This window comes from Prunus persica, chromosome G4 (genome assembly GCF_000346465.2).
Source record: "Prunus persica cultivar Lovell chromosome G4, Prunus_persica_NCBIv2, whole genome shotgun sequence".
Lineage (NCBI taxonomy): Eukaryota > Viridiplantae > Streptophyta > Magnoliopsida > Rosales > Rosaceae > Prunus > Prunus persica.
The window spans coordinates 3442536-3468472 of record NC_034012.1 but is presented as its reverse complement, the minus strand read 5'-3'; the positions used below and the strand labels follow the sequence as shown (position 1 = coordinate 3468472).

General features: G+C 35.0%; 3 protein-coding genes across 5 annotated transcripts; 1 reads left to right on the top strand and 2 right to left on the bottom strand.

Annotated features, from left to right (window-relative positions):
• Window positions 2712-4577, top strand: LOC18778706 (GDSL esterase/lipase At1g29670). The gene is made up of 5 exons (XM_007212917.2): window positions 2712-2982; window positions 3383-3507; window positions 3632-3877; window positions 4001-4172; window positions 4357-4577. Exons 1-5 carry the CDS (start codon window positions 2712-2714, stop codon window positions 4575-4577), a joined length of 1035 nt encoding a protein of 344 aa, XP_007212979.2.
• Window positions 4698-12038, bottom strand: LOC18778628 (floral homeotic protein AGAMOUS). 3 transcript variants are annotated; one of them, XM_020561781.1, is made up of 9 exons: window positions 11776-12036; window positions 11075-11313; window positions 7130-7211; window positions 6515-6576; window positions 6327-6426; window positions 6143-6184; window positions 5505-5549; window positions 5187-5356; window positions 4698-5050 (listed from the first exon to the last, which is right to left on the bottom strand). In XM_020561781.1, exons 2-9 carry the CDS (start codon window positions 11302-11304, stop codon window positions 5047-5049), a joined length of 735 nt encoding a protein of 244 aa, XP_020417370.1. In that variant the 5' UTR covers window positions 11305-11313; window positions 11776-12036; the 3' UTR covers window positions 4698-5046. The 3 variants fall into 3 exon arrangements, with proteins under 3 accessions (XP_020417370.1, XP_007211925.1, XP_020417372.1); XM_007211863.2 differs by having other exon boundaries at window positions 5505-5546; window positions 11776-12032; XM_020561783.1 differs by lacking the exon at window positions 4698-5050 and having other exon boundaries at window positions 5183-5356; window positions 5505-5546; window positions 11776-12038.
• LOC18778874 (serine/threonine-protein kinase TNNI3K) lies at window positions 20045-25347 on the bottom strand. The gene is made up of 12 exons (XM_020561779.1): window positions 24886-25347; window positions 24725-24799; window positions 24480-24575; window positions 24008-24093; window positions 23793-23913; window positions 23166-23245; window positions 22498-22560; window positions 22124-22230; window positions 21807-21892; window positions 21422-21543; window positions 20932-21043; window positions 20045-20542 (listed from the first exon to the last, which is right to left on the bottom strand). Exons 1-12 carry the CDS (start codon window positions 25210-25212, stop codon window positions 20438-20440), a joined length of 1380 nt encoding a protein of 459 aa, XP_020417368.1. The 5' UTR covers window positions 25213-25347; the 3' UTR covers window positions 20045-20437.

The following is a 25937-nucleotide window of genomic DNA, read 5'->3' as shown; positions in this document are numbered from 1 at the left end:
TTGCTTTTTAATATTTTTTAATCAATTTTGTTCTTTTTTGTTTTTTTTCTTTCATTTTCTACCCTTACCCTACATTAATTTATTTTTACTTCAATTTTATATTATGAATGAAGGAGGTCAAAGACTTTTAAATCAAGGGAGCTGATTTTCCCACTCCCTTTTACTTTTTAATACTTTTTAATCAATTTTGTTCTTTTTTGTTTTTCTCTTTCATTTTCTACCCTTACCCTACATTAATTTATTTTTACTTCAATTTTATATTATATATATATATATATATATATTTTAATACTTAATTTTTCAACTTGCACTCTATTTTCAGTTTTTTTTTTTTACCTTTAATCGAGTAAGAAATAATTAACACTATATATTTGTTTAGAAAAAATTACATGGTCCACCTACAAAAACTCATGCCCCACGAATAAACCTTGCCATAGTTTTTTTGAAGGAAACAAATTTTAGGTGGCCACAAAGAAACAGAAATGCATCTAACTATACATATTTTTACATTTTCTTTTTCCATGTTCTTCTCCCTCTCTTCTTCGTCATAACCATTCGGAAAACATATATTGAATGGAAATTTCTTTTTATGAACTTGTGGACATGAATCGGAAAATGAAATTGAGTTTGAGACTATGAGTTTCAAATTTACATTAATGGAGTTCTCTTTGTTTCCTATGAGATCATTTCATCCCTTCATTTTGTTTGGGTACTTTCTTAGAAAGTGCTAACAGCTAGGGATTGAAGAGAAAGAAAAAATAAAAAGAATGGAAAAGAATTCTTCTCATATAAATATTTCGGCATTTCAAGTCTGTAGGGGAATCCAAAAGCCTGGGTTTTGTTGTGTTACAATGATGATGGAGAAATCCTAAAGCTTAGGTTTTATTCACTCTCATTGATTGAGTACCCATATCAAAATATTAATGTAGGGTGAGGGTAGAATAGGAAAGAGAAAGAACAAAAAAGAACAAAATTGATTAAAAAGTATTAAAAAGCAAAAGGGAGTGAGAGTGGAGAAAAGGGGAGTGGGAAAATCAGCTCCCTAAATCAATTGTGTGTTCGTATCAGTAGACGGAGTCGTGATTAGATATTGGTTTTGTTAAAGTACGCTTTTGTACTTGGGTGGATTTGTATTTCTTCCTAATACTTGTATGATGTATTGTTTTGATGTTTTATACGAAATTGATGTTTTGCTTAATTGTGTTTATCTAACTGAGCTCCCATGTTTTGTTATTAAAATACTTTTGTTTTGATAATATCACAAAATTTGAAGAATTTCTGTTGAATATGAACCATGGTGGAATGAAAACAATTGATTCATCGAAATAATTTAAAAACAATCGAGGCGGATACTTGATGAATTTGAAAAGCAATTTAAAAACATTAGCCGGTGAAGCTCTTTGTACATGTACAAAATCATCAAGCAGGCCTGCCTTAACTCTTGCCTAGAAGAGAAATATCCAAGCTACAGAGAATCGATGACATCAAAGTGCCGTAAAAATCAAGAGCAAAATTTAAGAGAACTTAACTCATGAGATTTTGAAGCAAATTAAGTTCCCACGAGGACTCAGTTCATAAAGACAATTGATGCTGGACATGTAAAATATTTCTAACAAGGTAAAACATTTTGAGAATTTGATCGATCAAATATATGTTGCGAAAAATCGATGTAATGTGTGTAAGATTTAAAGTAATTTTAGGAATGAGCAAAGTCTAAGAAGAGTACCCTTATACTCCCATGCCTTAGGCCTTTGCCTTTGCCCATGCCATCTGTTAGTCCCCAACCAAGCACACCATTCATTTGCTTAATTTGGTTGCCAAGACAATTCATCTGTGAGATAATAGAGTAATTTTAGAAAGCACACATATCTTAGTCCCCAATCTTAGAAACATATCAGAATATGAACTGCTTAAGTTGGTTAACATTGAAAAATTTGATACACAAACAAACTTTTCAAACACATGTGAAAAATATAATGTGGATGACAGAGCATAATTTTATAAATGATGAGTAAAGTCTAAGAAGAGTACCCTCTCTCGTGCCCTACCTTTGCCCATGCCACCTTAATTACGGTCATTCATTTTCATTTTTACTTTTCTTTTTATCAATGCGAAAGAGGGAGTCGAATTTGGGATCTCATCTAAATATTAGAAAGAGAAGTAATACGAGACTAATAGCTAGTTGGTAACCGCCGTTCATTTCCCTTTAGTTGCAAGATCAATGATCGTATATAATACAGTAATTCTAGAAAATCTGAATCTTGTATTTTTAACAAATAATTAGATAGTATCATATGCTCATCATTTGATGAATAAAAATTTGGAATACTTTTGGTGTCATTAATTAGTTAGTATTAGATCCCACTGGGATTGTAATCCGCCAAGATCGATTCTGTTAATCAGTTTCTCCTCGTGAGCATTCTATGGCAGATGAGGGCTTCATTGTATTTGTGTGAACCAAAATGCTTGGCCCCCACGACACATATTCATTCGACCAAACTCAATATTCACAGTATTAAATAAAAATAAAACAAAAACAAGACCCATTAATTCAATCCTCTCACTATATAGACATTCCCTCGGCATGCGCTCCATTCTGGCCTTCCACGTCTTTGTTTTCATAATCAATACGTCTCTTTCTTTGTTCACTTTTCTTTTCAGTGTTACTAGCTAGGGCTATATATATATATATATATATTCTTTGATAACCAATGGCAACAAATTATGAGATGGGTGTTAGATGGTTCAAGATGATACTTGGTGTTTTGGTGTTTTCAATATTATTATCACAATATTCTTGTGTTTATGGAGAAGCACCGCAAGTACCATGTTTCTTCATTTTTGGTGATTCGTTGGTCGACAGTGGCAATAATAACTACCTCCCGACCTTGGCTAAAGTGAATTACCTTCCCTATGGGGTTGATTTTCCCATTGGAGCAACAGGAAGATTTTGCAATGGCAGAACCTCAGTCGATATACTTGGTCTTGCTTCTCTCTCTCTCTCTGTCTCTCTCTATGAATTTCTTTTAGTACATTATATTGTTGATATCTCTCAATAGCTTAGGAACTATACATGTCACAAAGAGGAATTTGTAGTTTGTTGATGTATTTACTATTGATACGATTAAGTTGAGGATGAAGTATGCTTTAAACTTCCATTCAGGGTCCAAATTCACAAGGTGGCTAGACGGTACGAAAGTTCAGAGTTATGTTGTCAGATTATAAATTTAGGCCACATGTGATCAATGGTCCAAAACATCTAGCAAGAAAATATTTCCCTTAATTTTGTTATAATTAAGTATGTTGGTAAGATATGCACACAACACATGGAGGCTATAATTAATTAGGACAATTTTTTTTTTGGTTACTTTACACATTACAGCTGAACTTCTGGGTTTTAAGAAACCCATCCCACCATTTGCAACTACTTGGGGCCTGGTCATACTTAGAGGTCTGAATTACGCATCTGGGGCTTCAGGAATTCGAGCTGAATCTGGCACTGAGATGGTAACTAATCACACCAAATTAACATGACTTATATACATACATATCTGCAAAGTTAGTATTAATTATAATTAATTTAAACAATTTATATGAAAATTTAATTTCTGTCCTCTATATACATATGCAGGGTGTTAATGTCAACTTAGAACAGCAGTTACGAAATCACCATGTTACAGTCTTGCGCATTGCTTCCATTCTGCGACATAAAGCATTAGCTCTCAAGTACTTAAACAAGTGCTTTTATTTTATGGGAATCGGCAACAACGATTACATTAACAATTACTTCCAGACTCAGTATTTTAACACCAGTCGAATATATACACTTGAACAATATGCTTCAGTTCTTATTGAACAATATTCTCAACAAATTATGGTAATTATTAGTTATTAATTAATTAATTAACACCAAGCACTTGTTTAGTTTACTAATCTTTATCGTCGATTTTGAGACCTACTCGAAAAGGACTTATTTGTTTGATGTTGGTTTTGATTGAAGACTTTGTATAGGTATGGAGCAAGGAAGGTGGCCTTGGTTGGAGTGGCACCAATAGGCAACGCAACCGAACCTTTTAATGAAAAGCTTAGAGCTCTGGTGGACAAGCTCAACGCCGATCTGGAAGATGCACAATTCATCTATGTTAACTCTTCTTCAGTGTCACGTCCTGCTGGTACTTGGTTACACTTTTGTGCCTCTCTTTTCTGCTGTGATCCTGTCATATGCGACATTTCTCTCGTAAATATGTACGTGAGATCCACTGTTATATGAGGAGAGAGATATATGACGGGTCGCACAAACTAAAATTACTACCCGTGATACTAAAAGTGACATTAATTTTGTTTTGTTGATTTCAGATTTCAAGGTTCCGAACATTAGCTGCTGTGCAGTAAATGAACTTGGGCTATGCAATCCTTTCGAACCTGTATGCCAGAATAGAAGTGACTATGCATTATGGGACTCATTCCATCCGACTGAGGCAGCCAATATAGCCAGTGCAGGAAGAGCATACAGTTCTCAAGACCCATCGGACACTTATCCCATGGATATCAGTCACCTAGTTCAGCTTAGTCTATGATTATTGTTGGGCTCTAAAGCCAGGCATATAAAAATTTCATATGGCAAACAGAAACATCGAGAGAGAGAGAGAGAGAGAGAGAGAGAGAGAGAGAGAGAGAGAGAGAGAGAGAGAGAGAGAGAGAGAGAATTAATATACTATATGTACGCTTGGATGTATGAGACATATAATAATAGATGTTCAAACCAACATTATAAAAGATTCAATCACATGAGAGAGTTGGAGGAACTTGTTAGTGTAACGTCTCACAGAGTTTTAGTAGTACACATTGCTGCAGGCACATATTTAAAATACAGACAAAGAAATCCCCTTCTACTGATGTACTTGGTACCAACGTCTTCCACAAAGCCAAGTTGATGATTTATGCTTCCTACTACTTGACAAAGTGCCCGTAGCTATCATCATCTGGTGTCTTTACATACCCACCATAGAAAATTAATTTGGCTGAGACGACGGTCGTCCAAGCACATTAACTGCACATGAATGTAAAAGGAAACTGTTTCAAGGGATGCATGTAAAGGTGCTTGCATCTAATATATGTGCAGTCAAATTACAATGTGAATAGTGATTTGTTATGAGGTTGATAATTTGGGATATATGCGTACTTACACTAATTGAAGGGCCATCGGATCTTGGCGTGAATTGTACTGATGATTGGGTTGTAATGCATTCACTTGAAAATAGTTCCGAGAGTCATATGGCTGAGACTGCATGATCTCATAACTTCCCCCTCCAGCCATCACATTTATGTTTTGCTGGCTCCTCTCATTCTCAGCTATCTATATATCCCATTCACAAGCCCCATGAATCACTACTAATTAAGTACTACATACTACTAACACAAACACAAATACAATATACACGCGATCGAGCGCACATCACATGCATATTTTTCTAGAGAGGGAGAGAGAGAGAGAGAGGGATCACCTTTGCTCGTAGGAGCTGGTTGTTGTTATGCAAGTCAATTTCCTGCTAGGTACATTTTAATGTTAATGAAAACCAAGAAAAATTAGTTTCATTAACAGAACAAAACTTATATGAATGATTTTGAGCAGTGTGAGTGCAACTTCTTGTGGTAACCTCAAATACCAATTTTTGGTAACATGTAAAGAATTCACTGTTAGTCAACTTATAGAAGCTAAAAGAACCATATTGAACATTACCTAATGACAACAAAATGTTTAAGAGTGGTTTTTGTTAAAAATCAAAAGAAAATTTAAGAAAGCTTAACCAGAAATTTTAAGCTTCAATCAAGTTTTCATGAGAACTTTTGACCAAATTAAACATTCAGCAAACAAGTCATAACTTTTAACACTAGCTTCTAACATGCATGATAAAGACAATTTGATGCCGGCCTACAGTCTCCAAATGCATATGATCGTGAACCCCATTTACAATAGATCAAACATACCAGTACATGCATATGTAAGTAAATTGTTTACTTGATAAGTTGGTAAACATGGATTGAGCAGTGATACTCAACAAACTTTTCAAATATGATGAGAAATAGTACTGCATGTAAGAGAATGCAATTTTATAAATGAGGAAGAGTCAAAGAGTGGTACCCTTTTCTGCATGTACTCAATTTCGGCAAACAAGAGTTCATTCTGAGAGAGAGATCAAAGATTAATAAGAAAGAAATATAAGAAAACAGAAAAGGAAAAACTTGTCAATGTCTATGCAAAAGCTATCAAAATACAAGTAAATAATTCAGATCGCAAAAATCCATCATAAATATAGAAGAGATACCTTCTTGGATCTGATTCTGTTGATTCCTTTCTCTAGTTTACTCTCCAGATTCTTCAGGTCTTTCATATTCATAGAACTCAATGACTCGCCCATCATATGCCTGTCAAAGAAAAGGCTGCCAATTTGAAAATCTAGGATCTGGGAAAGATTTTGGTAACTAAGGTTGAACTTGATCCCTTGAAGATTACCTGCTTGAGTTCTGCAAATTCCCTATCTGAGCGCGCAGTTTCGCAGCTTCTTGTTGGTAGTACTGAGAATTACATCCATAAATCAATGGTTAAAACATCTCATTGAAAATATGATCAAAATCAATAAACACTGCTTTACTAGTTATTATGATGCATGCATTTGTGTGTGTAATATGTAATATATACAATTATATAAATTAGGGCTCATATATGTAAAGCAATTCCATCAATTAATATATTAACTTCTTACCAAGGCATTCAACTAAAAGCTTTAGCTTTACCGGTATTTTTGGTTGTAATAGAATGAACAGAACAACTGGATTTATATGGCTCACCCAAATTCCAGGATTGATATTGGAAATGATTATGATGAGACTAAAGAGATCCAAAAATACTAAAGGAAAACAAGACTTGTCTTAGTCATGGATTGGTTTTGTTCAAGATCTACATAACTGAAATCAATTTCTAATAAGTAGTTCAATATTCACACCCTTAAGAGGAGAAAGTATATGATAATGAAATCCAGAGACCAGAAAGAGCTAATCTCGCTTTCAAAATCATACTCCAAACTTACGAACTTTTGTGTCAAGAATCTGTCATCAGGGCAAATAATACCTGAGTACTAGCTTCGGAAACAGATCCGGTATTTGTAGACTCTGCGCATGCCTTCTTGTACCTCTCAATTGTTTCTTTAACACTGCATGGTATGCAATCATAGCATTAATATATTAATATATGAATCTATAAAAGACTAGAAAGTAATAATACATAACACTTCTAGTTACCACAAAAGAAAGTCATCTATTGATACATGGATATATACACCTAATATTAGACATGTAGTCCAACCAATATGCATGAGACTAGTGCTCAAGGAAGAACACCAAGTTAAATATGTACCAAATCCTCAAATGCTGTAAGTGGGCTGCATTTATAGCATAGCTTAAACATATATCAAATATTTAAAGAATCTCCAAAAACTGAAAAGTTTTCAGATAATATATTCAAATTGAAAAGCGAATTTGAGTGTATAAGATGAACTTTAATAGACAAAGAAGTTTTTGAGTGTAAAGTTTCTAAAATATGACCTTGTAATTTCTCTAAATCATTATGATAGTTTGAACCTAATAAAAAAAGCTTACCATGAGAAAAGCTACCTAGCAAAGGATTGTTTCTATTTCTGTGGCTTATTTCATCAAACTTTCAACAACAAGATTCTTGAAATAAGTTCCTCACTACTTTCTTCCTAAAGAGAAACTATGGAATTAAAGAGAAAAATATTAATAAACTTTTAGGGGACATAAAATTCTAAAACTTTATGTACATGGTGTGGGACCCTATGGTTGCTGTGATGAATTAATTATCTAGTTAGTGACTTTAATTACCAAGGAATAATATATGAACCATCATGATGCCACTAGTTCTTTTCTAAACCATAAGATATTAATTACCATTTTCATTGCCTTAAGTAGTAATCTTCCTATCAACGGGTCTAGCCTAGTGGAAAAAGACATTGACTTACAAGAGGTCTCATATTCGAATCTCCAAGGCATCTTAGTTTTGTGTGAGAAATCCCCCTCCCATTTAGGTAGACTCGCTTGTACCCAAAAAAAAAAAAAAAAAAAGTAATCTTCCTTGAAGTAATGGATATTTTACTTTCTTTTTTTTTAAAATTTAAAATTTGAAATATTTGCTTTACCCCTTAAATAATAGGAGTAATTGGCTTAAGATCTTTCTCAACTAATTAACATATTGTAGAAATATAAAGAAGAAACTTACTAGCTTTTGCTCATCCAAAGTAATGAATAGATGCATTATAGTGATCCCATTTCATGATACTTACAATTGTGTCAATTGCTTATCAACTAATTAAGCAGGATCCAAATACTATTAGGCTTGGCCATTAATAGTGGAGCTCTCTTCATAACTAGCTTCTTGTGTATGTTAATTAGACTAGACATAAACTTCTAATGTGCATGTCGGTTTACTGAAGAACATATCGTGTAAAGGGGGTTTCCAACCAAAGCCAAATTTCCTGTGTTGGGAAAAGGGAAAGAGACACAGACACAGAGAAAGAAATATTCATTGGACTATTTATAAATGGTAATTAAAGTTGTTTCCACAAAAGGTATGCTTGAAATTGAACAAAGCATGATGCTTGTTAATTTCATCAGCTTATTATCCTCTCTAGGAGGATGAAGTCTTTTATCCACAGCAGAAATTCTGACTCAGATTCTACCTGCAGTGATATAAATTGGAATTTCTTTTCCCAAGCTCTAGCCTTTTGCCTCCCCTTAATTCTTTTTCCTAGGTACATATGCTATTGATATACATTAAGGGCAAATAATGCTACTGAGTTAAGTTGAGATTATGGTTAACCTCAAAATTAGGCAAAGACTGACGGTCAAATTAAACTAACTCTTTCAGTTAACTGAACCTAAATAATGCATGATAAAACATCTCAGTTTCGTTGAGATCAAAACGAAAACTCAGTTGTCTGAGTTAGACCTGCTGACCTAGTCAATCAGTCTCAAATGACGGATGTGATGCAAAACCACATATCATATATCATAATAAAAAATTGAATGAATTTATTATTATGAAAACACAACCTAAGATTTCACTCTTTCCAATGGCATCTGATACCTTAAAATCCTCGACCTTGTGATTGGTTGCCTGTGCCACGATGGCGCAGCTCCCCAATATGATTGGTTCAACCATATTACAGGCCATAACTGTTGCCACTCATTACACAAGGGACATTGGCCTCAAGTTTACCCTATTACCCACCTCGAGTAATTCACAAGCAATTAAAAATTCGGGTTTATTTATACTTTAAAGAAGTGAAAGTAAATATATTAATATAAAATTTGATATTTTCTGTCTGAAACTCTGAGAACATCAAAGCCGTCTGTTTTAGCAGAGCAGGGAGCGACATATAAGCCAAATGCTCAGAACTCTCCCATTGGCTTGCAGTTGTCGTACGTTGTCTCTGCTCACTTATATCTCTCCCACACTAAAAACTTGCATAAATATATCTATGCAAGATCTTTAGCAAATGCAAAGGCCATTCTCCAATACCCAGCAGTGACATCTTCATGATGACCCACTTGAGCTATGATCTCATACATACTCTCCTTCACTTCAAGAGCAATAATTTGGAAAAATAATTCATAAAAGAATTTACCTTTGTGATAAAACCCAGGTAGGAAAAAAATAAAATAAAATAAAAATTGCCCAGAAAGGTTAAAATTTAGGGTTGAAGAAACTGAGAAAAGGGAAGAGAACGCAGAGTAGGAAAATGACATAAAGCTCTTTTGTCAGAAGTCAAGAACCGAAAAATCGCGTGTGACGTGACCAAAGATTCTATTAACCGAGACAAAAAAAAGACCCAACACCTAACCCTAACCAGACCTCACCCATTTCCAAAGAAATGTGAAAATTGAGAAAAAAGAAGACATTTTGACATTTGGGTTTTGATTGGCTATGGAAAAATGTCTCCTTTACTCGATTTAAGGGTTACACACTAAAAGATTTTGGACAAATTGATTACCCAATGTAGTTCCTAATGAACCCTAATTTGGTTATGTGGAATATTCCACGAAAAGAAAGTGAGATTTGGGAAATTTTAAGGGAGGTTAGGGGAAAACTCTTCTGGGTATGAGTGGTTGTGGCCTGATTTGGGTGTACAAGGGAGACTAACATATTTCAAGCAAAACCCATCTGGGTGTATTGGAACCCTAATATGTGCTTTTTTCAGAGAAGGTCTTGTCATTTTTATTTTATATATTGAATTGTACTTTTATTTTCCTGGTGTCCATAACTGACGTGGTATTTAGGAAGTGTCAAGGTGATTGGAGGTTGGGCTTATGGGGGCATGACAGCTTGTGTGTTGTAGGCCTTCTTAGCCTAATAGATGACATAGAGTCATGCAGAGAGAGAGAGAGAGAGAGAGAGAGAGAGAGAGAGAGAACAGCAGAAAATTAACAACAATGGAGGGAGGTAAGGAGCTGATCTCAGAGGCCTGCATACATTCCCAAAACCACTACTTGTTGCTATTTACATCCATGATATGCCTCTTTTCCTATCTATTAGACCAGATCTATGTTTGCACCAAACCAAGAGCTAAGAAAATGATCATAAACAGAAAAGAAAAATTAATAAAAATACCCATTAAAAGCACATACATGGAAAAAAACAAAAGATAAGAAAGAAAGACAAGTGAATCTTGTAAGTTAGAGAGATAGAGAGAGAGAAAGAACTCAATCTCAACTCAACTGAGTACCATTACAATGATTATGTTTTCCTGCTTAAATCCACCCAAAGATCTACTGCAGAAGCAAAAGTCTTGAACACAGAAACACCAATAGCTTCTTAAAAATGCAAATTTGTAGCCAAATTTTGCACAAAAAAAACAAACTTTAAGAACAACATCCAAAAAAAAAGGGCCTTTTAAAAGGTAAACTAAAACTACATTAGAAAACTTGGGCGGAAAGAAATTTTAAGAGCCTTCAGTAAGAAATCGAAAAGAAAATAAAAGAAGGAAATTAAAAGCAATACCTGTTGTTGGCATACTCATAAAGTCGGCCACGGTTAGAGAAGACTATGAGAGCAACCTCTGCATCACAGAGTACAGAGAGTTCATAGGCCTTCTTGAGCAACCCATTGCGCCTTTTGCAGAAGGTGACTTGACGGTTTGTTGTGTTTTCGATCCGCTTGATCTCGATCTTTCCCCTACCCAATTTTCTTTGGGGAGAGTCCAGAGACATGGATTTGTTTTCATAGGCCATAGTTGCAAGCTGAATCAAGCACAAAGAGATCAATCAAGGAGCTAATTAGTTAAAAGACCCAGTACTTCAGTTACTCTCTATCTACTTGATCATGAACAAAAAAGTTGAAGCAAGAAACATATGAAATGAAAACTTGGTGCAGTACTACTACTACAACAACAACAACAACTAGCTAGCTCTAGCTAGGTAGCTAATTAAGCTAGCATCCCCATGTTCAAGAAATTGTGAACTGAACAGAACTAAGTTTTGAATTGTTAACTTTTCTTTTGGATTCTTGGGGAACAAACAGAAACAGGTGGTAATTAAATAAATCTGGCTGAGAAGCCAAAAAGATTGATGGGACTAAAAGAAGTGAGGCAACTGAAGATGATTTATGAGATAATGTTTGAGTATTTTGCTCAATGACATGGTAAGAAAACAAAGAAAAGATCATGGATGGTGATAATTAAGGACAGAAACAGAGGTTTCTACCTTTTGGGTTTTCTTAGCTGTTTTTCTTTCTCACAAATCTAAACAAGAAGATATGCAGAAAATGGAAGCGAGGTGGGCTAAGAGGTGGCTATTTATAAAGGAATAAATGACATTTCCTCCGTTATGCCAATTTCCCAAACCACTTCAATTTTTACTCTGCAAATTTTCAGATATTATTAATTATAAGCAAATTCTTTATAAAAAAAAGAAAAAAGAAAAAAGTATGTATTGGAGATGAAGCAAAAGAGATGCTAAATGGGAAATGGGAATGATTCAGACTCTATCAACCATTCATTTTATTAATTTGACAAAAAAAAAAAAAAATCATTTTATTAATTATTTAATTATCAAATGTATTTTCTTACCTGTGAGAGAGAGAGAGAGAGAGAGAGAGAGAGAGAGAGAGAGAGAGAGAGGAAAGGTACTTTCTGAAAGAGACTATTAATGTGGTGAATGAGACGTTGGGCTAGGCAGCTAGCGAAGCTAGCACACCTGCCTTTAGGTTAAAATCTTTATATATATATATATTGTATAAATAGTAAATATAGGAGCAAAAATTTGAGGAAATTTGTCCCATTTATTTTGTTTTTGTTTTTTTATTTGCTCTGACTTTTTTTTAATTACTTTTACTTATGAAGTATTGGTTTTTATTTATTTAATGAAATGAATAATTGTTATTTTTAATGTAAAGTACATAGGTCGGTGGGACTTCACTACTGCTGGCTATAACTTTACCTTTCATTTGTTGTCATTTCTAGTAATTAGTTGAATTAGTTTCTAAATATGGCATGCTTAATATATGACTTTTTCTACGCCTTAGCCTTAGATAACAAAAGGCCAAGGTTTTACCAAATAGAAAAGGATTTGATATGTTAGTAAATGTTGTTCATAAGCTTATTTGAACTGTATAACTCTGTCTGCCATATTTCTAGCCATATATGCAGCTCCATAATCTTGCTGAGCAATATAGTCTTGATATATGTAGTGTATTGTAGCTCTTGCTCTGCAGTAGTCTAAACAACTATAAATTAATCTAATTTATAGGAGGAGAGATTCGATGCAAGGATGCGGATTCACTGCCGTAATTAACTGGCCAAACCCACGTCTGCCTTTTTATTATGACTTTACCATCTCATCATGCACGCACTCATATACTAATTAATTTGAACCTTAGGATATGGGGGACACAACATTTGATATCTGATTCGACCTAGCAAAAGGGGCAGCGCCCACCTGTGTACTGGTGGTTCTATTTGGTTTGTTATGCCATGTCACTCATGGTTTGTATGTTGAGGACATGTCACTTTTCCTTTACCCACCTTGTTGCAAACATAGGGATGAAAACAAGCTACCGATGAGGAAATGTGTAATGTTGGCCATGCTCTACCATTGGCAAAAACACAATCATCCATCTTTCTCTTAATGTTGCCACATAGTACAATCTACTTCATACTTGTGCACTTAACTCAGATGCTTGTATTTCCACCCTAGCTAATTGTTTTAAATTCATATATTTGATTAGAGTGTGAATTTTTGGTTCCTAGTATACCTTTATATATTTCAAGCATGAAGATAAGGCATTGAAAGTAGATGTGAACTTGAGATTTTTGTTCTCGAAAGTCAAAAGTCATTGTGAGATCGAGTTGAAATATAGTCGCCCGTTAGTTGAAAGGAGATCATAAGTCCAAATCCCATTGGAAAACCGGAAACTTGTGTTCATTTGAATCGAGAATTGTGAAATTAAGAATGATTGTACTTGTGTTTTCTTGTAAGCAAATTAATATTAACCTTTGATACATGCCATCATTCTCGACCTATATAAGAGGACCTTGCCGTGTAAAACGATATGCCTCATTTTGACAAATCATATATGGAGACGTACTTTAAATAGGGTTGGAATGATGTAAGTTTTGGCAAGCTCTACCATATTTTCGTAGAAAATCACAACCTTGATTTTCAAATTGGAAGAAGAAGATGATTCAACGACACAAAGATTTTTCAATAGAAAATATGAGTGAAAATGACTAGTACATGTATAAAACTAAGAAGATCGAGAGAGTAATGTTCAAGAAATTATTGTATGTGACAGTAACATCACGTGACATGCTAACGTGGCGTATACTGACTGACCAAAAGATTACTTGTAATGTTATAACTTGTTTTAAAATCAATAAGGTAAACTTTTGGTATGTTTCTTCTCTTGTCTCTTGTACATATTTTACTGTGGTGACGCCATATATATATCATCAACCTTTATTGAAACATCAATATCATACTCAACCAAATGCCGTGATTCGATTACATGAATATATCATATAATTTTTCTTATTCCTCTGTAGATATCATGTGTATGAACTTTCTCAAAATGTTCCAATACACCTTTTAAAATCATTTCTCCATGTCTGAATTTGCTTAGTTATAATATAGAAAGTCCATGGTAATTATCCATGTCCTCATAGGTCAAAACTCTTTAGCTTCAAAACAAGAAAATCTCCCCCGTATCTACAACGAGGACCACATTGAGGGCAACTGGTACCATAAATCCCTGCTCACATATATATGCATCCACACATGGTAAATGTTAAAAAGAGTTTTCAGTAAATTAGACTCTTGATCGAGATCGAACTCACGACCTATCCTAGTCCTAATTTAGTGATTCTTCGAATGTAAATGAATCGTGCAAACTAGGATGTAGGAAGAAAAAATGAAAACCGAAGAGACTGGTAAAAAGGAAACTTTATATATAGCCCCTTGTTGACATTGGCCTACGAAAAGGAACAATATAGCTAACCTATATATGAACATATTCTTCTATTGTGAAAACAAATTTCAGCAGAAAGGAAAACAAAAGTGAATTTGGCGTTATGAAATTCCCAAATTTAGTTTGATAGGACCCTAGGATTTTCCTAACGGCTCAAACATATTCTTATTAGTTTTCATTATATACTAGCTATATGTTTCACGAAAACACTGTCAAGCCATTGTAAATCCAGAAACCAGGCAGCTTTGAATTGTTTAGCTAAGAAGGGAAAGGAACTAGTTTAGTTCATAGATGATAACCTTTATAATACCACTTTAGTGGTAAGTTCTACTTAACATATATTTGTAAACCTACACTAATTAAGTTAATTACTACATAATTAAACACTGAAATGTTGAAAAGTAATTCCAAGTACAAGCCCCAAAGTCTTATGATTTTAATATATATTCTCTGGAAAAGGGACCACAAAAGCAACAATATACATTTCTTTCAAATGATGTTGAGAGGTGCCATTGAAGGTGCAAGTCTTCAATGCAAGACCTAAGACCATAAATGCATCTCATAGTCCATTGCAGTAGTCACCTTCTTAATTCATTGCTTTTGTTTGTGGTTTTTATGGGTTTTCTTAATTTGTGAACAAATTACTACTCGTTCTAATTAAGCTCTAAAAATATATACATACAAGAGCGTTCAATCGCTAACCAGTTAGACCAAGAGAGAAAACTATAGTTCATATACTCGTCTTAAAGTTGAAAGTCCCAATTAAAATTATAATATAAAAAAAAAATTATTTGGTCCCATGAATTTCCACCTAATTACGGTTGCTTTGTACAACTTTAAGTGACACATTTAGTATAGAATGGGTCACTCTTTCAAAAGCTTACCAAAAATGGTTATAAAAGCTGATCTCAAGCTAGGTGGATGGTGAGAACCCTCTCCTGCTACATGGCAGCTAGCAATGTTCAATGTATATGATACTATTGACCTTTCGGAACAATTAGCCGTGGGAGAAAAGGTGACCTTCTATGCTTTGTTTTCTAGTCTTGCAACGGTTTGTAGTTGTAGAATTCTTTTTTTTTTTTCTTTTTTTTTCTTTTAATGAAATAGGGGGGTAGAACCCCAAACAATGGTAGAATTCGAACTTGAGTGCAAAGTCATCCGCTCTAGCTAAGTCCATGTCTGCGTCACTGGCCTTAACAGTGGTAGAATTTACTTGCCTCCCAGTGTATTAATTAAAGGTCATAATTCATGGACATAGAGGTACTGTTATCCTTTTTAAATACTCTCTAATGTTAGAAGCACATAATACTAGCTTGCGGCTTAATGCATGCCCCCTACGAAATAGAGATATTTTGGATGGAGGATAGTTTATAACTCGAGCAAAAATATTAGGGTTTTCTTTGAAAGCCATTGCCTTTGTTTTTGTTTTTGTTTTTTTCCAATCATGAAAGCAAAGCCTTTAGTCACCCAAATAGGAATGTAATTGAAAGAGAAAGAGAGTGAAAGGTTATGTTGAATTTGTGGTTGTGGTCCTTTTCAAAGGCTTATGTAATCCCCACTTGTTACTAAAGGTTCACATCATTAGCACAAGCACTCCAATGCTAATCCGATTGTGATGGGAAAAACTTAGAGGATCCTACCCCCATTATATTCTCAATTTACTGTAATGTATATATATACTAGCCTCTTGCACACGCATGAGTGCCTTTTTTGTGTGTTCAATTTTACATTAATACGCCCTTAGGCTGTGTGGTGGTTCTTTCATATTCTACTTTAATATAATCTAAACTAATGGGAGGGAAGCACATCCGCTCTAGCCAACTTGGCTAAACCTGCAAATGGGTATTTATGATATATTGATTTTAAAACAACAAAATTAGAGCATGTAAAGAAATGATAGGTTTTCCACTGAATTTCATATGACTTGTACATCACATATATAGCATTCAACTTTCTCCTTGCGCCCTTCTCTCTTACTTCCTTATGTGACCAAACAAATTGGATCATCCCAAGTCCTTGCAATATGATAACGAATAATATGTCATCTAGTTCTACACAAAGCAATATAATTAGGGTATTAACTCATTGTCAACTCGCAATTAAGTAATCTCAGAATTTGCTTTTCCCCCCCAACAACAAGTTAAAACAAAGAAAATGCCTGAGCTAAACTTGGCAGGTTGTCCTAATCAATCTTAATTATTCTTCCTTGTCTCAAATTAACCCAAGTTAGTTTAATTTGTAAGTATTAATAAGTACCCATCACTAAGGCAAGAGTAACATATATGCATGCCCAAAACCCATCTAGATGCTCATATCATATATGGCAATGAACTCTATATGTCACCAACTAGCAAATGAGATCTGATTCGTGATTCTCATGGACTCCAATTTATTGCAACGCTTTCCAAAAAGTTCTAGCTCTATAAGTTTCACCCAAAAAATTATTTAAAAAGAAAGTAATCTACCTATATGTAGCTTTTGTGTATGGAGGAATATATGTGTTCTGGTGCATGTCTATTGTCTGCCATACGACCCATGCCAAAATAGAAATAGCCAAGCACAAGATTTACCTTTCACATTTGAAATTTTCCAGATTGGGAACTTGATTTTAATGTTTTAACTCTTAAGTACTCTCTTTTTTATTTGAAACGCAGAAAAAAAGGGTTATGGATGGTCAGGATTCTTGCAAAATTAAATAGTTTTTTGTATAATTTTAGTTTCTTGTATTCTCCATGAAATATAGATCTCCCGAGATTGCAGTGTCACTACCCCTGTTCCAATGAAGGAGACATGTAATCATAACTATTAATTTTGTTTTTTTCTTTATGAAACCACAGTTCAAAAACCAATCATGATTCAGTTTCTCTTCTTTTTTTCTTTTGGGTGGTCTGCAAGTACAATTATTATTTCAATTTCCAACTCCATGGTCACTTTGTTTCAAAGGTATTGAGTTGCAAGTTGCAACTGTGGAAGCTTCTACTAGTACCCAAAACACAAAACGGAGAAGGTACATGTTTTTCCAACTGTCAAATTTTAAGACCCTTAGGATCAAGTGACATACATTATTCCTACACTTTTTAAAAACAATTCGAGTCTCTAGGATCAAGTGATTATCTAACATTGTATCAAATTTTGGTAATAAAAAGTCCTAAATTTGAAATCACTAATCTCCTTCTTTACTTGTTGGTCTCTATATATATCTTTTTAAGGGTTTTTAATGCAAATGGTCCTTAAATTTATACATGAGTTGCATTTTGGTTCCTCAACTAAATTATTCGTTCAAATTGTCCACCAACTCTTTATTATTCAGCGAACTAGTCATACCGTTATATTTTCCGTGAGTTTTAGTTATGTGAACGGCACGTGAGGGGAACATGATGAAGGGCATATGCATCTTTTTCATAGCTCATTTAAAAAATATATATATTCTTAAAATTCATTATATAAAATGATAAAATAACATTTCTTGAAGAAAAAAAAAACATAAAAATAGAAAAAGCTCTTAAGAACAAAAAAACCTCTCCAATCAACCCGTATGATATATGCACCTTGCAGTGCTAGTTCAACGGCAAGACGATCAGTCACTTCACCATGAGGATTGAAGATGAGGACATGGCGAATATCATCGTGCGGCTATATTAATATGAAAAAAAGACCAACCCATCGCCTAGGTGTCACGTGTCAAAACCGTAAAGCTAGACGGCTATACTATTTTTATAATTTTTTTTATATAAAAAAAGAAAAAACCGATATTTCTTCAAAAAAAATTAAAAAAATCTAGTATAGCCGAGTTGCTATACTAATTATAAAATAAAAAAGAGAACCCACCTAACGACGTGTCAAAATAAGCATAGGCCGCGTGACTGTACTATTTTTTTAGAAACTTTAATAAAACCAAGTGCAGCTGCGAGGCTATACTATTTATAAAAAAATTTAAAAGGGGGTATAGCCGCGCGGCTATACTATATATGGACCCACCCAGTGACTAGATCCCACTTGTCAAAACAGTAAAGCCAAGCAGCTATACTATTTTTTTTAAAAAAAATAAAGAAAAAATGGTTATAGTTGCGAGGCTATGCTATTTTAAAAAAATTAAAAAATCCGAGTATAGTCGCACGGCTATACTTTATAAAATAAAAAAAGACCGGCCTAGTGCCTATCGCCACGTGTCAAAAAGTATAGCCGTGCGGCTATACTATTTTTATATAATAAAAACCGTAGTATAGCCAGGCGGCTATACTATTTTTTTTTTTAAAAAGGGACCCGACAAGCGCCCAGCTGTCAAAAACAGTATAGCCGGTCGGCTATACTTCAGAGGCTCCTACTGCAAGATAATTCTCCACCACTGGATCGAAAGTAAGACGCACAATTTCAAATCGAACACCATTCTTGGAAAGGGGCTTAACATTGGTTTTGTCTGCTGTCATCGTTGCAACATCAAATATAGCAACTTTATCACCTCCACCAACAACAAGTCGCCCATGAATACTGACATTGAGCAAGGATTTGACAAGAGAACCACTAGCTAAATTTAAGTTCCTTGGCATTGGAATAGTCTGCACTGCACTGCACTTAGAGTTCAATTTGGGGAAGATGAGGAAGCTTGGTTGTTTAAGAGACTTGTGGACGGTTTTATTCTTATATTTGACGACAACATTGACAGAATGTAACGATGGGGACCAATTCGTTGAATAATAAAGAGTTGGTAGACCATTTAAATGAATAATTTAGTCGAGGGATCAAAATGCAACTCGGGTATAAGTTTGAGGACCATTTAAGTTAAAACCCCATCTTTTTAATTTAGAATTTAATGTCTGTCCAACAAGGGATCCGAGTCTCTGTGCTTGAACCATATTTTATAGGAATATGTTGCTTGAACCCAACTTTAATATAAGAAAAAGAAAACCCCAATTATGGCAATTAAGAGCCGGAAGTTATCCTCCAATTTCTCACTCCTTCCAAAAGATCCTCGCATTCTTCACTAACTAGACGTAATTTGGTCTAACTAGTTAGTTATGTGGATACTTATTTGAGTTCATTAAGTTGGTCAATCAAGTCATTCAAAAGTTAATTCAGTCTAACCAGTTGCTTAGGCTCTTTCTTGTTGCCTAATTAAGTCATAATTAGGTGCAACGGCTAGTTTGACCCCATAATGAGAATATGAGTCCAATACTAAGCTGTTCCTCAAAAGATTTTGGTTAAACATAAAGTAACACGACCAACCACAAAAACGAAGAGATTTTGTTGTATAAGCAAACGAATTTGTGACCTCAATACATGCAAGGCCAAAAGGTACCCAACTTATGTTGGGGTACTTGGGGAAAGTAGGCTCCCATCTGCATGTGGCTGTAGGCCATCAACGTCTCTCTGTTTTCAACACTTTTCATAATGAGTTATATGTGATTCAAGTGTCATCTTATCTCTGTGATTCTGTGTGGCATGGGGCATGTTATAGGTTACCTCTACCAGTTCTTTGCTTCCTGCTCTTAAATCATGTTGACAATGGCATCAACCTAAATCGAGTCAAACAATATCATTTCATCCAAAGGTTACATACAGTTTACAAGGATTTATCTTACAAATTCAAAAGTTCGGCATCAGCATGAAGTTCACTCGACTCATGGGGATGCAAAGAAAAAAAAATTATTGGAAACAAATATTATGATTACAGATAAAATGTACTTATATGCAAAACATATTATACACGAGGTGATTCTCAGCCCAGGATATCAAAGGGAGAGCTAAAAAAATTTGGAAGCATTCAAATTGAAGGACTAATTAGTGAATTACACACGCAAGGAACAACCATGCTCTGCTGCTTTGATAACTTTCTTTCTGTCACCAAGCTGGAAATAGCAACTTCTACTGGCTGTTAAGACAAATGCAGAAAAGATTTCCATTTTATATGCTGCTGGTAGAACGTGATGAACGACTTCTGCTGCCCCGACCGGAGCGATCTTTCCTTAACATGGCTTCTATGTTTTGAAAGCATTTCAACGGTCTAACCTGTACATGTTGCGTGGAGGGAAAAGAGAGAAGGAAATCTCAGCTATATATAACTAACTAGTCATGCAGAAACGCACAAGCAAACAAAGTAAATAGAAAACCACCATAAACAATGCCCTGACTAACTATATCAATTAACTTAGTAACAGCCTTTCAGGCTTTACAGCCATTCAACAACATTAGATGGACCAAATCTAAAGTTACATCCAGTACTCAGCTTCTTGAATTAGTTTGCTAAAATGTATATCCAGAAAGATAGTTTGATTGCTACTATTGTGATATATTCTGCACAAAGTTTACATTTTGTACACCATAATAATATCAACATTTACACACACACAGAGAGAGAGAGAGAGAGAGAGAGAGAGAGAGAGAGAGAGAGAGAGCACCTTCCAACGCCTTTTATGACCAAGAGAGTTATGAATAGATTCCAGCCTCAATATTATTTGCCTAAAAGCTGGTCTTTTAGCTGGATTCTCATTCCAGCACTCCTCAATCAACCTGTGAGCGGGTATCACATTTACAAGATCAGCTACATTTCTATGAGCACACAGAAGTATAAGAAGAAAAAAAAAATCATATTTTCTGAAGGAATATGAATTTTGACTAGCATCCCAAAAGACATATGCTACATTAGCTAGTTCTCTGAGGAAGAACTACACAAAACAGATTGGTAAAGAAGTTAACGAATAACTGGCAGTTGCATTTTCAAGACAAAACACCAGCAGTCATGACAGAGTGCCACGAGTATTCAGTATTTTCCAGGATATAAACGGAAATGTTGTTTTGACCAAAATAAAGAAAAGAAAACAGAGATTGAACATTAATCTTAATTGACAACATCTGGGACAGTTGTTCTTAGAAACATATAGCACTTACTCTCTCAGACCATGTCCATAAAGCTTTGGTGGAGCTCTAAAAGGTGGGCGCTCTTTTTCAACATATGCTTTTGGAACTTCCTTATCTTTCTTGGCAGAAAATGGTGGGCAGCCTTCTATCATCTACAATACAGCATCTTAGAAAGTCACTAATGAAGCCCAATAAATCAACTGATTGGTCATGTCAAGAAATTCTCATCTTCTTCAAAATAAACCAAATCAGGTAGTGATAACTTGGTATATGCACAAAGCATTTAATATTACGCTCTTCAATAATAACTTATTAAAAAAGAAAGTTCACTTAGAACGGGGGTACACACTAAGATGGCATAGCAATAACTTCATAAATATTGTCGGTCAAGTATTAAAAATTGAGCCGTATTTACCTCTTGTAGAATTAGAGCAAAAGAGAATACATCTACTTTGGTATCATATTCTTCATTCTTGGAAACCTCAGGAGCTATGTATCGACCTGTCAATGACAATTAACATATTCCACTCAGAAACTAAATATTAATCTGGTGGCATGTAGATTTACAGCATAAAGGACTACTAAACGAAGGAAAACTATATCCACCTTAAAATAGCACCCAAAAAAAAATATTTTTCCTTTTCCAATGAAACTACAAATGCATACAACCCTAAACGTATTATTTCGGTTAGGATCAATGCAACATATTAACTACAATGGACAAATACTCACATGAAGTGTCTTGACAAATCAAAGGTTTATCCTCTTTAACTGTCAACAACTTGCTAACTCCAAAATCCGCAACTTTCAGGTGCCCGGAATCATCCCGCAATATATTCCTGTTATCTTACTCGTGAGAAACATAAAAATAAAACGCCGACTGTTTCACACTACCATGCAAAATAACGATTCATGTTTTTAAAATTTTAGTGCTAATATGAGCATATGCTTCTTCAAGGGATAGATCACGTAAAACGCGGAAAGAGAAGGAGGAAAAGACCACTTGGGCTTTGCCTCACGTAAGTGCTAACCGGAATGGGTATTGGATTGTCTTAGGTTCAATTCTTGCTATAAAAAACTGAAATGAAGAAGGACAAGAAACTTACGATGGCTCAAGATCACGATGAATTATTGCTTCTGGCTTATTCTCATGCAAATAACTCATTCCCCTGCAAGATATCCAAAGAAAATGTAGTAAGGAAAAATATCCAAGCAACAATACATGATCTTTCGCTCTTCTTTTGAAGTATGTATTGTAGAATAATCAAATTAGTATATAATTTCTTTCTTAAAAATCACAAAATTGAAGATGAAATCTTGCGCCTACAAATCTGATGAATCTTGTATGCAGAGCATCCAAGCATCACAACTTCTAAATAGTTGTACCAGCTTTTAAAGGTTGCAGCAAAGGATAATTTCAGGAGTTGGAATGATTTCGGCTATATGTGCCTTTTGGCACTCCAAAAAATCTAGTTATTGACCTCAGGGATTGAGTATTCTTGATAGGTAGTTCATAGTAAAACAAAATTCTCAGCGATATTTGCCAATGAAATCAAAATTTAGACCTTGAGTGGGAAAAATAAATTAAATTTCTTTCCCACTTTGAGTAATCTATTCCGACATTCACAGGAAAATGATTAATAACTAATTTCAATTATAAATGTCATCTGTCCCATACCCAAATTGTTAATTTATAAATAAATAAAATAGATAATTTGTTAGCCAAAGATATTTGGAATCTGATAATCAAGACCAATTCAAAGTAGTACCAGACCTTGCAATATCAAGTGCCAATCTTACAGCTGTAGTTGGCCGTAATGCTCCTTTTCTTTTCAAAAATGCACAAAGGTCTCCCTGCAATGAAAATACAGAATTATGGATCAAAATAAAAATCTTTATCTGCTCTTGTTTTAAGCTTTAAACTAAATATTATCCTCTCCAATTTTTCTCTCCATGCACCTTGGAGGAGGAATGCCAACTGAACAAAGTAAAAAGCTTTACGAGTATTATTGTTTCACACAACCATGTCATCAATGACATCATGCCTATTTGATTCTGCAATAGTCAACGGAATCCTAAAACCAAATTTGGACACTGACATAGACCAAAGAGGATGGTAATGGAAGAGCAAATAAGCACCTCAAACATTGCACTTCACACTATAAAATTAGAACTTCATCTTTTACAAGTAAACATTATGAAATATGCTCATCCCGCCTACTATTTCACAATACAGAGAGATACAAAGACCACAAATACAAGGCAAAGAGTAAGAGGGCCAAATATAAGCACAGAAAAGAGAAAGAAAAAAAAAAAGGGAATGATAATTCAGGAAACAGCATGAGAGATTTAATCATGTAATGAATATCCCATATTAAAAAATCAAAGGAATGGGAAAAACCTTAGGCAAATATTCTGTTACAATCATCATTGGACTGCTTTGAGTCACTGCACCCAAAAATTGGACTACGTTCGGATGTCGTATCTTTTGAAGAAATTCAAGCTCATCCCTGAATGCCTTCCTGAAGAAACACGAAATTGACCTATAAATTCAAAGAGAGTAAAGCAAGGAAATAGTGAATTGGAAAAACCATTAGTAGTTTATGAACAACCCACACTTTATCCTCATCAATAAGCACTTCCTCCCCCAGCCTTTTCACAGCAACCTGTATTCCTCGCCAGGATGCTATACGGTATGTTCCCTGGGCCACAACATTTTAACATATACAAATGAAGGCGAGTGACAAGACAATAGGCAGTTACTGATGCAAGATGAAGAGGATAATGGTTTCAAAATATTAAAAGAGGCACAACACCAATTAAACAACTAATCAAAAGTTTCAGTCCAACCAAAAAAAGAGGTTCTAGTTAAAATAGCAGGGAGGTGGGAACCTGTAGTTTTCTTCGGGACTGAAAACAGAAATCAATAAAAAGAAAAAGAAAAAAAAACGAGACAAGATGATAACATAAAAAATTGGCTTTAAACATTCATTACAAAATGCAAGGACAGTTCCAAGATAACAGAGGAAACAAGAAATGACAATACCATAATCAATGTCATGGAAAAGAAAAAAAAATAAAAACTTACCTTGGTTATTTCAACACTGTCGGTAAAGTCAAGTTCTTTGGGATCAATTTCATATTCTGGGACTTCTCTGGCATACCTAACGTGCATGGGAGCCATCTGAAAATGAAAGCCATAAACTTCAGATATATAACAAGCATAATATCAACAAACCAAACAAAACCAGATCAGCTAAGCAAGAACACTCATATAATAAGCAATGAAAGTTTCAAATCAACCAAGTACGCATCCACAAATTCAGAAAGTACCAGAGGCTTTGCCCCACGCTTCTCCAAAAGCTTGATCACATCGTTATGCTTGTAGTATATAGCATCTGCAAGAGGCTGTTCAAGCAACATTATCACCAATTAGCACATTTATTTCCCCCCAATTTACAATTCTTCACATTGGAAATTGAGTTTTTACTTACGGTGCTTCCCCATCGGTCTTTGGGGTCAACGTCAGCTCCGCGCTCGAGCAGTAGCGAAACGACGTCGGTGAGGCCCTGACACGCGGCGACATGGAGAGCCGTCCGATCATCGATGTCCTTGAAATTCACATCGATCCCGGAGTCCAACAGCTCCTTGACCCCATCCAAATCGGCTTCATTGGCCAAATACATGAGCTTCACTCGGGGATCGATCCCCTCCGGATCATCCTCCCCCTCGCCCACCACGAGCTTCTCCCATTCACACTCCGGCGCCAACGACGACTGCTTCCCCAAAGTGAACCTCAGCGGCGTCGTTTTCACATCCATTGTCAGCTTCTCAGACAAGCACAAATTTCCTTCGCTGAGCTGTAGACAGTAGCAGCTGAAGTGCTTTTCTCTATTTGCAAATTTTTTGCTATATACGCGACGGTTTCGTTGGGAAAGTGTTTTTGGTAGTAACGTTCACAATTTCCGTTTTATATTTTTATCCTTAGGTTTGTTTCACTTGTTGGAAGCGCGTGGAGGGAAACTTCGACGGAACGCCAAGGGGGTGCATGTTAAGAAGGATTCGACTAACGTGAGCGGGTGCGGTCACTGCGCCACCAACGATCTGGTCGGTATGTGGCTATCAGCCACCCCCTTGGGACCGTTGCGCGTGAATTGTGTGAACTGTCAATGTCATGGTCCGACACTCACGGGAATTATTTTTCTAATTGGCCTCCTAAAACACGTCCTTAAAACGGAATACTTTTGTGAAGATTTTTTTGTTTTTTTTCATACAAAGCGACAGTCTTGACACCATTGATCCCCAGACAAATACGAAAGGTGTGAAAATGTGAAAATGTGAAAAAATGTCTCATATTGAAAAATTGTAACACATATAGAACGACGAATAGTATAAAGAAATATCACGCATTTGAAAGTTAAAAAATCTTACTATGACTTATAAGGAGTCAAGCTAAATATTAAATTTCTTTTTTTTTTTCCCCAAAAACAACCTTTTTTCCCTTTTTTTGGCCCAACAATTTTTCTCTTATCTATTAACAAGGAGG

What these genes read in the sequence shown, in the direction of transcription:
- LOC18778874 (XM_020561779.1), bottom strand. Translation starts at nt 25,212, where the DNA reads ATGGATGTGAAAACGACGCCGCTGAGGTTCACTTTGGGGAAGCAGTCG. An exon ending in AAGACCGATGGGGAAGCACC is followed by an intron (nt 24,800 to 24,885) that starts GTAAGTAAAAAC and finishes TTGCTTGAACAG; the next exon opens with CCTCTTGCAGATGCTATATA. An exon ending in CTTATTGATGAGGATAAAGT is followed by an intron (nt 23,914 to 24,007) that starts GTGGGTTGTTCA and finishes GTGTTTCTTCAG; the next exon opens with GAAGGCATTCAGGGATGAGC.
- LOC18778706 (XM_007212917.2), top strand. Translation starts at nt 2,712, where the DNA reads ATGGCAACAAATTATGAGATGGGTGTTAGATGGTTCAAGATGATACTT. An exon ending in AACCTCAGTCGATATACTTG is followed by an intron (nt 2,983 to 3,382) that starts GTCTTGCTTCTC and finishes TACACATTACAG; the next exon opens with CTGAACTTCTGGGTTTTAAG. An exon ending in AATATTCTCAACAAATTATG is followed by an intron (nt 3,878 to 4,000) that starts GTAATTATTAGT and finishes TTTTGATTGAAG; the next exon opens with ACTTTGTATAGGTATGGAGC.
- LOC18778628 (XM_020561781.1), bottom strand. Translation starts at nt 11,304, where the DNA reads ATGGCCTATGAAAACAAATCCATGTCTCTGGACTCTCCCCAAAGAAAA. An exon ending in TTTCCGAAGCTAGTACTCAG is followed by an intron (nt 6,577 to 7,129) that starts GTATTATTTGCC and finishes TGTAATTCTCAG; the next exon opens with TACTACCAACAAGAAGCTGC. An exon ending in ACAGAATCAGATCCAAGAAG is followed by an intron (nt 6,185 to 6,326) that starts GTATCTCTTCTA and finishes TCTCTCTCTCAG; the next exon opens with AATGAACTCTTGTTTGCCGA.